The 9,589-nt window shown below is 62.4% G+C and overlaps 1 protein-coding gene across 1 annotated transcript in view; it reads left to right on the plus strand.

Moving 5' to 3' along the window:
- COL5A1 (collagen type V alpha 1 chain) overlaps positions 1 to 5,413 on the plus strand; it is a 126,297-nt gene extending 120,884 nt beyond the window's left edge. The window contains exon 66 of the mRNA XM_040631357.1: positions 3,070 to 5,413. Coding sequence (XP_040487291.1) covers positions 3,070 to 3,216 — 147 coding nt within the window. The 3' untranslated portion in view covers positions 3,217 to 5,413. The remainder of the gene's footprint in view (positions 1 to 3,069) is intronic.
- Positions 5,414 to 9,589: the final 4,176 nt, after the last annotated feature.

Raw genomic sequence — 9,589 nt, forward strand, 5'->3', positions numbered from 1 at the left:
ATTGGGGGGGGGGGGGCTGGCCGAACAGGGAGGGGGACATGGGGCGCACCTGGGCAGTTGTGCTCGGTGAACTCCACACCCCCAAAAAGTTCAGCATGATTTGAAAAGTCACAGCCCTCCTGTGTAACCCTTCAGGAGGCCCCGCCTCCTGGCACATGCCGCTGGTAGGGAGGCTGGCCTCGGCCCTCGGCTTGGGGAGGCCGGTGGGATTCTGCTTATCGCGAGGGCCAGAGAAACTGGGGTTCCCGCGGACGTGCTGTGGCTGCATGGCCTGAGTGAGGGCCGCTGAGCGGGCCCAGCCCTGCGCATAGACACGCGTCACCTGGCAAGAGGCCCGAGGAGCCGTGCCACATAAATCCTGTTGTTTGTGCAGCTCCGCGCGCCCTCGGGGGCCATTGCCAGCCCGTAATGGTTGTTTATTCTCCAGAGTAATGGGGTGCAGAGTGCACGCGAGCACGCGGCCTACTTAAACGTGCCCTCTCTAAGTGCCCGGGTAACGGCAGCCGTGGGGCCCCGTAAATCCAGGAGAAATCACCCTGTCAGCTCCGCAGACACCGCCGTCCCTTGGGTCGGGAGGAGAGGTGGACGCTGGCCCCGTAAATGCCGGTTTGCCCGCCGTCATGTCAGAGGAAGGGCCGGCGGGGTGCTGCCCCCCAGCTCGCCGCGTGGGAAGGCACAAGCCGCCTGCCGCCGAGGTCCCTCGGTCCGCGGTAGCCCCGCCTTCCAGCGGCTGCTGAAGGCCAGGTCAGCCGTCGCAGCTCATCCCCTACTGTGCGGTGGCCCACGGTGAGGACAGAGGCAGAGAGGCGGAACTTAGGCGGGGGGCGTGGGTGCTGGCCTGCGGGGGAGGCGTGAGCCATCCCGGCTGTGCTGCGCCAGGCTGGGCCCGGGCCATGTCGTCAGAAACCACCAGCATCTGTGGCCTCAAGTTCCTGGTCGTCCCCGAGCAGTCCTACAGGACAGCGTCCTGTGTTAGGATTGTCTGAGAGGCAGACCCCTGGACCCACGGCATCACCGTCTCTGGGGGGATCCGGAGCCGCGTGATGCTGGGAGGCTTCCGAGGGGACTCATGGTGGCTCTGAAGCGCCATTCCCAGCTTTAAAATAATTCCAGCTGGACCCAGCTGTGGGCAGGATGAGGTGGTTAAGGTGGGGACATGGCGGGGACGTGGCAGGGACGGAAGGCTCCGGGATAAGGAAGTTCCAAGAGAGTGCATTCAGGAAAGTAACGAGGCAGACACGCACCCCACCTCAGCCACCATGGGCTTCTGTGTGGCCGGCCTGCTAGACGCGCTGGGCATGAGGGTCCTTTCGTGGTCTGTGCGGTGGAAATCAGCCGTGGTGGGAGTCGGTCATCTAGTGCTTGTAACACACTTAGCACTGAAAACCACAACTTCTTGTGGTCTGACTCAGTTCCCGACGGTCGGAAACCCGGTTCTGGCCCAGAGTGTCTCAGTCAGCTCGGGCTGCATAATGAAACATCCCAGACTGGCAGCTGGTCCACGGCAGCCACAGGCTTCTCACGGCTCTGGAGGCTGGAAGCCTGAGGTCGGGCGCTGCCTTGGGCAGGTTCAGGGGACGGCCTGCTTCTGGGCCGCAGACAGTCGAGTTCCTGCTGCGTCCTGCCCGGTGGAGGGAGTGGCTAGCTTTCTGGTCGTTTCTTATCAGAACACCACCCTCATGACCCGGTCACGTCCCAAAGGCCCCACCTCCAGACACCCTCACATTGTAGATGGGACGTCATCTTCTGGACTGTGGAGGGACACAGGCATTCGGTGACTAACACGGTGCCATGTGACTGTGGGGCTGCTGTCCCGGGAGGGCTTTGCCTGGGACTTGGGGGGGGGCGCTTCTGTTCAGTTCCTGCCACGTGGGCCCCTCCACAGAGCTGCCTGGCCAGCAGCCTCTCCCAGGGGAGTGATGGGGGCAGGACAGAAGCCGGGGCCATCATGCACACCGCCACCCATGGAGTGGAGGCCGCTTCGTAGCTGCTCAGCTTCCCGTGGCTTCCCGCGTGCCATGCACGGGTCCAGGCACCCTGACCCCGTTGTGCAAGAGGGAATAAGGCCCCCAGAGGCTCTGTGTTCCTCCTTCAGGACGTGGACGGTGCAGGGAGACCCTCCCCAGGGCCAGACTGCACTGACAGTATGACTCTAGCCTGGGTGCGAGGGAGAGACAGCGGCTCTTCCAGGACAGGTGGCAGGGGGCGTCTGTGAGGGCCTGTGGGGAACCCTCGCCTCAGGGGATGCGGATGGGAGGACAGCCCGTTTAGCCTCAGGTGGGAGCATCCTGTGTGCTCAGAGCTGAGTGACCGCGGCAACCCTGCACTCCCCGCCCTGTGCTCTGTGACGCGTAGCCGGGCAGCAGAGCAAAGACGTCTCTCCTAGGAAAGTTCTGTCCCCTTTCTGGGGCTCGCTGTCCAGTTAGTAAGGTGGGGCTTGCACCCTGACCCGGGGTTGAGCTCCGGGTGAGATGCTCGTGGAGGTCTGTCTGAGCAAGGGACTCACCACAGCACGCTGCTCCCTCCCTGAGCTGTCCCTGGCCCTCTGTGCCTCAGTTTGCCCAGTACTCCTCTAGACCGGGGCGTGGGTCAGGTTCCCCCCTCTTCTCACTCTTGTGGGTGTGGAGTCCTCTTACTTGTGGTGTGGTTGCCCAGGGCAGGGCCGGCCATCTGCCGTTACTGGCTCAGAATTCTACATTTTGAACAAGGTGCCGGGATTCAGGTATATTCCGGTGGAGCTGTGTTTTCTGTAGCTGGTCCTGGCGGGGCTGCCTCGGGGTGTCTTCGCTGGCGGGGGAGGGTGTGGGCCGGGGACTGTGGCGAGGACTAAATGGGATGTTGGGGGGTCGGGGGTGCTGCCTGCCCTGGTCTGGCACGTCTCCCTCCCTCTGCCTGCCCTGGTCTGGCACGTCTCCCTCCCTCTGTCTGGCGCAAACCCACTTTCTCCGCGGCTGGTCAAGGGCACGCACGGGGGAGCCCGGGAGCCCGGGCGGGTGTGGCGGGGGGCTCAGCCCTGTGAGTTGCCCCCCGCCCCCTCTTACTGACACGTGCCTCCCTTCTGCCTCGCAGACGAGGAAAGGGTATCAGAAGACCGTCCTGGAGATCGACACGCCCAAGGTGGAGCAGGTGCCCATCGTGGACCTCATGTTCAATGACTTCGGGGAGGCGTCACAGAAATTCGGATTTGAAGTGGGGCCGGCTTGCTTCCTGGGCTAGGAGCCACGAGCCTGGCCCCTAAGAGCAACCTCGTGACCTCAGCGCGCCGTCTGCGGGCGTCCTGGACAGTGAAGGCCCCTCGTCCCTCCCCCGACCTCGTCTGCGCCCGGCTCCACACCGAGCCAGACCCCAAACCCACAGAGAGCGAAGGGAAAGAGCCGAGTCCCCCACCCCGGAGCCGAATCACATGACCTAGACGGCCCACAGCCACCGGGCCCCACCGCTTTGTCAGCCCCGCTCCGTCCCCACCACGCGCCGCAGGGACCGGGACGGGACGGGGCCACCCTTCCTGCTGCAGAGCCGGCCGATGCGTCACCTGCGTGGAGAGGCCGCCGGGCCCGGGCGTGGGGCTGCAGTATTTGGAGATCACTTCTTTTTTTTTTAAATTCAACTTGAAGATGTGTATTTCCCCTGACCTTCAAAAATGTTCAGAGGCAAGCCTCGTAAAGGTCATCCCCACCCTGCCAGAGCCTCTGTGTTCAACTCCACGATCCATTCATGGGCCAAATGTCATTCCGCGTGTGCCTTTCCGATGGATTAAAGGTGCTTTCGTCTTTGTGAGTTTTAAGTAAATATTTGTATTGTATTGTCATAAATGTTCAGTGTCCCCGACTTTCAATCACGCATGTCAGCCGGCTTTGGTCCCGCTGGGAGGGTGGGGAGAAGGGGGGCGTCCAGTTCTGGTGAGGAAGGGGCAGCCCCCGTCCCCGCCCGGCCAGGAACGTGCAATAAGGTGGAGGTTTGCCCAGGGCGGCAGGAGGGCGCGCTGCCGTTCAAACAGCTGTGCCCGGGCCCCTTTGCAGACAATTTTTTGATGAGCTCTGATTTTTTTTCTTTTTAATGGAGAGGAAAAAAGACGACGACGAAGAAGAACTTGATGCTTTGCCTTTCCTACAAGCACTTAGATTAAATCACGGACATAAATTAATTTTAATTGCTTCCTTTCCCCGTTTTTCTTCCCGCAGAGCCTGATGGGAGAGTGTCCAGGGCAGGGAAACCACACTTTCTGTAGATGGTAATTAAATGAAAATTGGTGCTCACTTTCACACTTCTCCTTTGTGGTGCTATCTGTTTTAAGATCTTGGAAGGGGACCCTGGGGTCACCTGGCCGTGCCTGCCTTTCTCGGTCCTGGTCTCTGCCTCCACGGGGCGCAGGTCTCTGCCAAGGACGGAGAGGGAGACGCTCGCCACCTTCCTTCCTGCCGGGCCCACGTGCTTTTGCGCTCGCAGACCGCGGCGAGGCCCGTTGCCAGTATCAGGTTGTGCTTCTGTGATTTGAGAACACACACACACACAGTGAGAGACGTCGCCCACGCCGTCCGTGGTGTGCCGACGAGCAGGTCGTCTTCAGTTTGCCAAGTGTTTGGTGCTACTTTCTGTGTTTGTGCTCAGACGGAGCTGAAGCTGCGTGTGCAGACGGGGAGATGTGCAATGAACTCGGGGGGTCTCTCTGGGGTTGCCGGCGGGGGCTGCTTCCCCACACGAGCAATTTGGAGTTCCACCTGCAGGCGTCCTGGGCGCCGGCCTCAGCCACCCTGGAGCTCAGGGCTGGCGGGGCTGCTCCACGAGCGAGGGCCGGGGGCTGCCTCTGTGGGCAGAGGCCCCGACGGACCGGCCGGGAAGGGCCACCCCTCACTGTGAAAAGCTGCCCTCGTGCAACGCCCTTTCCTTCCGTGATGGGGGGAGCGGTGGGGCTCCCGGGCCCTGCTCAGCCCCCTCGGGACCCGCTGTGACCGATGGTAATGGTGCTGACCTCCGCCCGCCCGCCCTGCCCACCCGGATGCGCTTCCCGCTGGGGAGACCACAGCAGAGCCCCCCTGGGCGTCACGAAACCACCCGCTAGGATTTCCTGCATCCCTGTGGACACGGAGTCTTGCTGTCGCCAAAGAGAAGTCTGGCTCCGAGGTTCTCTGGAGCCCAGGAGGCCGGCACGCACCAATGACTCTCACATCTGTCTCTTCCAAAGCAAAGCCATATCCGAGGACTGCCGCGGGGTGCCCTGTGGGTGTTGTCTAGGTCATGTGATTCCATTTTGATTCCTCGTCCCTCCCGAGTCCCCTCTTACGCTGTCCTCCTCATCCTTGTGGCCCCTTCAAAGCTGTTGTCATTCGTACGGAAGTCGAACGTGTCCCGTTCTCCCCAGACCACTTCGCTATGGTATTATTGCAATAAAAGTACTTCCTGTATGTGCAAACACTCTCCTGGTGTCGTTCTTGCTCCCCCTTCTCTCTATGACTGGGCGCAGGCCGACGAAAAGGGGAAAACGATCAATGGAAAACCCACAGGAAGGTTCTAGGACATCGGGCCCTTAAAAACACAATGTCAGATGACACCTGTCCATTGCCTATGAAGCCCATAGACGTGTTTCTGAGTCTTCTCTGTAATGCCCAGGAAGGGGCGTTTTAAAATATTTTAAACCCATGTGACGGAAAAGTCCTTGAAAGAGTTTCTCCATCCATCGAGTTTACCGTTTCCACCGTAGACAGACGTGATTGGCTGTCTTCTTAAGTGTGACAGGGCCTCCGCGCTGCATGAGAAACTGCTGTGGGAAGCCGGTGGCCACAGAGAGCGGAGGGAGGGCGGTACCCGCCGTGGGAATGCTTCTCCGGAAGGAGGATGGAGGACAGAGCCGTTCCCAGGGGTCCCACAGGATGCGGCCGGGCTCCAACTCTGGGGGCACTTCCGCCGCTCCTGGGGGTCCAGGCCTTGGCCTTGTGCAGACTTGTCCTGGGCCCTGGTGCATGTCCCCGAGCCTCCCCGCTCTGCTGTCCCACTGCAGCTCCGGATCGCACGGCGTGGCCCCTGGAGCTCGTGTGGCTCACGTGGCTCATCCAGCCACTGACCCCGCACTGCTGCTTCTGACCCTGGCTCTCCCAGTCCGTGGCTGGGGCTCCTTCTCGCGTGCCACCGGCCTCGTTCCCCGGAGTGACTGTGCCACTGGAGGCCCCGGAGGGAGTCCCCAGCCCACCGGTGAGGAATTGGCGACCGAGTGAGACATGTGTTCGTAGCTTCAAGCCGCTGATGTCCAGCAGCGTCTGCTGCCCTGCCCAAACCGAGACCGGTGGTTCTCACCGTGTGTCCTGGGACCAGCAGCACCAGCCTCGTCCCCTGGGTACAAAGGCACATTCTCGGGCCCCTGAGCAGCAGATGCAAGGCCTTAGGTGGCCTGTGGCCTGCTCAGGCTCAGACCCGCTGGCCATCCCGAGCTCCACGGAATTGGCCCCCGAAAGCCAGAAGCTCCTCTTGCAAAACCAGGGTGTCGCTGACGGCAGGGGTGGCTCCGACAGTGTGCCCCTGGCGGCTTGCAGGCAGGTTATTCCCGAGGGAAGAAGCCGGAACTGGAAGGGTGGCGGCCAGGCCGGTTGCTCTTCACCGCACTGGAAGGTGGTACAGGAAAGAGACAAGCTCCAGAAGGAGCCAGCGAGGACCCAGGACTGCGAGGGCTGGAGGAGACAATCCTTTGTCATGATCAGCGTGGACACTGAGAAGCACCGAGGAACAGGCCAGGCCCAGCCCGGCCATCACCGGTGTCAGCCACACATCCTTCGGTTCAAACCTCGGTGTGGGTCACGACGGCTCTGGATGAATGACGAGAGACACGAGCGCTCGAGGTGCAGCCCCCGTCAAAGCCGGACGGGCCTGGAGGCCGCTGCGGGGAACCAGGGGGGGAGAGGGGCGGACAGGCAGGCACCGTGGGCCCGGGCCCAGCACGGGCTGCCAGCTGAAATCCGACAGGCAGGGTGCTGGTGACCCTTCGTGACCGGTGTCCTTCAGAGACTGCGCCAGCCTAGCCTTCAGGTGTCGGTGGCTGGGACTTCCAGCGCCCCTCGGGCCCCAGCGGCTGCACCGGAGCGCCCGGGCTATGCGTGAGCGAGGTCTGGTGCTTTGCACTCTGCCTCAAAGGTGAGCAGACTGAGCCTGGGGGCAGGGCAGGGATCAGGAGCTGGGTCCTGCATGAGGCCTGCCTGGGGCGAGGTCCTGCAGAACCCCCGCATCTCTGTGCGTCCTCCTTCATCCTCGAGACCCACCAAACGGAAGCACCTGGGGCTCAGCGGAGCCAGGGGGGCAAGCGCCTGTGGGTAGGGATGCGACCCTGAGCCCGGAGCCCAGTGACACTTGCCAGTGGGGTCCCCAGGACTGGACTCTCTGGACCGGGCACCACTCTCCTGGCCACGTGACCCCTGCTCTCCTGCACCCACCCTCCATCCCAGCGGTTGTCAGCGAGAGTTCGCCAGACACCCGCAGCCGCCGTGTCTGGGCCGGGCCCCTGGAGAAGGGAGTCGAGATGCGACCCCGGCCTTCGCTTTGGCGTCGGGAGAGAGGAGATCTTGTGGAAATGACCAAGTCCCGGCCCGGCCCGGCTGCAGAAGGGGCTGAGTGCCCACAGCTCAGGGTCCATCCTGGGAGCCCTGTTTGTATGTGGACCCACGGGAGCTGGGTGACAGATGTCCCGTCCTGTTAGCGCTCCCGGAGGGCTGTGTCTGCTCTTGCTGGGCAAGGGGAAACATCTGTCCCCACCAAGGAGCAAACAGGTCACTGTTCACGGTCTGGAGCTGGAAACCATTCAAGTTTCCCATTTTGAAAAGTGTCCTCAGTTCCCACGGCTGCCCCAAGTCCGAGGGAGGGGAGGGAGGGAGGGAGGGATGTGTGAGCACCAGCCTGGCAAGAGGCCTCTGTGGCTGCAGAGCCGGGCTCCAGGGTCCCAGGTGTCGGGACACGGGTCCCTGCGTACCTGCCAGGGCCCTTGGCCTCCGAGAGCTACGCCTGGTCCTAGCCTGCCTTGGGCAGCACCTCCCCTCGGACCACAGGGGAGTCACCTACGTGGGCGGGTGTGGACACACGTGCCGGCAAAGCCCACCTGCCCAGCTGGGGCCCAGGAGGGCTGGGAGCCTGTTGCTACCCCAGGAGAGCATGCACGTCTCCTGGGGGTGAGGAAGAGGGGGCAGCGCCTGCTCCCAGGGGCTTCTGTTCTGGGAAGGGACAAATGCAGGAAGCACGCCCCAGCCTCCCCCTCTCGCCCCCAAGAGGTCCTACTGCAAACTCACTTTCGTTCGTCTGGAAATGCCCAGTTTACTGACTGCCGGCCGCGGGCCGGGTTCTGGGGCGGCAGAGGCAGGTCCCGCCTGCACGGAGCTCTCGTTCCGGCAGAAAGAGACGTAAGCAGACAGAAGAGCAGGAAGCCTGTCGGGAGGGGTAAGTGCTCAGGAAAAGTAAATGCGTATGGGATCAAGGTGTCCTTCTTGTCTAAGCATCAACAGAACAGTGTAAGATGAGAGAGCCCGTGTGCCGCGTGTGCCGCGTGTGTGGTGGGGGCAGGTCAGAAGCGAGACGCCTGGTTTCCTCATCTGGGAAATGGAGGTAGTCGGCGCTTCACACTGCGGGGTGGAAGGAGCTCGTGCACGAGCACCACGTTCTGTAAGACTCCGCGTCCCCGGGATCCCGCCGTCTGTGCTACTCGCCGGTTGGTCTCAGGATGCCGGGCACCACACCTCGAACATTAATCGTAGAGCGGCCTCTGAGCGTCAAGCACCTGTCGGGTGTGCAGGCAAGAGCCTTCTGCTCGCAGGGAGCTTACGTGCGTCCAAGGAGACCCGACCCGTGGCGAGCACTTCGGAGGGCTGCCCAGCGGTGATCATGTCGGTACAGAGCCTGGGGTTCCAAAGCCACAGGCCGAGGGACGGGTCTGCTCAGAGTGGGCTGGAGTGTGCACCAGGAGGCGGTGTGGTCTTGCCTGGGACAGGAGAGAAGAATTCGGACATGTACACAGGATGTCTTGGGGATTCCTCATGCATACCGCTGTGGTAGCCGTCTGCTGCGAAAGGACTGTTGGGACTTGTCCACAGAGGGGCCCTTGGCACTTGAGGGCTGGCTACTGGCGCCGACCCCCCGCGGTGGGGATCCCAGAGGAGGAGAAAGGAAAACAAGGAGAGGTGCTTGACCAGGGCTGGGCAGAAGGGCTCCGTTTTTCCATACCTGCAGCCAAGGGAGCCTGGGTGGGGCTCAGGGTGCATGGTGTCCATTCACCTTCGCCCAGCCCCTGCCCCCTCGGCCCCTGAAAATGCCACAGGGGTGTGCACATGCAGGAGCCGCACCCCTGCCTTCAGGTCAACATGCAGATGGGAACAGGGAACTCGGGTCCACTGTGCATTTCCGGGGGTCCCCCGTCTGGGAGGCATCAGTAGGCGGCCACAGGGGGCACAGCTCAGAGAAGGGGTCCGCACAAGTACCCTTCATCGAGAGGCTTCATGGGCAAGAGGGTTGGGCCCAGGCCTAGATGGTGAATTGGATCCGACTCTCGTGATCCTGCTTCTTCACCCTTGGCTGGGGGAAAGCCCCCCTGCCGGGCTGTGTCTCCTCTCCCGGCAGCTTTCCA

The sequence above is a fragment of the Ursus maritimus genome, unplaced genomic scaffold (assembly GCF_017311325.1).
Source record: "Ursus maritimus isolate PB19 unplaced genomic scaffold, ASM1731132v1 scaffold_17, whole genome shotgun sequence".
In the NCBI taxonomy this organism is placed as follows: domain Eukaryota; kingdom Metazoa; phylum Chordata; class Mammalia; order Carnivora; family Ursidae; genus Ursus; species Ursus maritimus.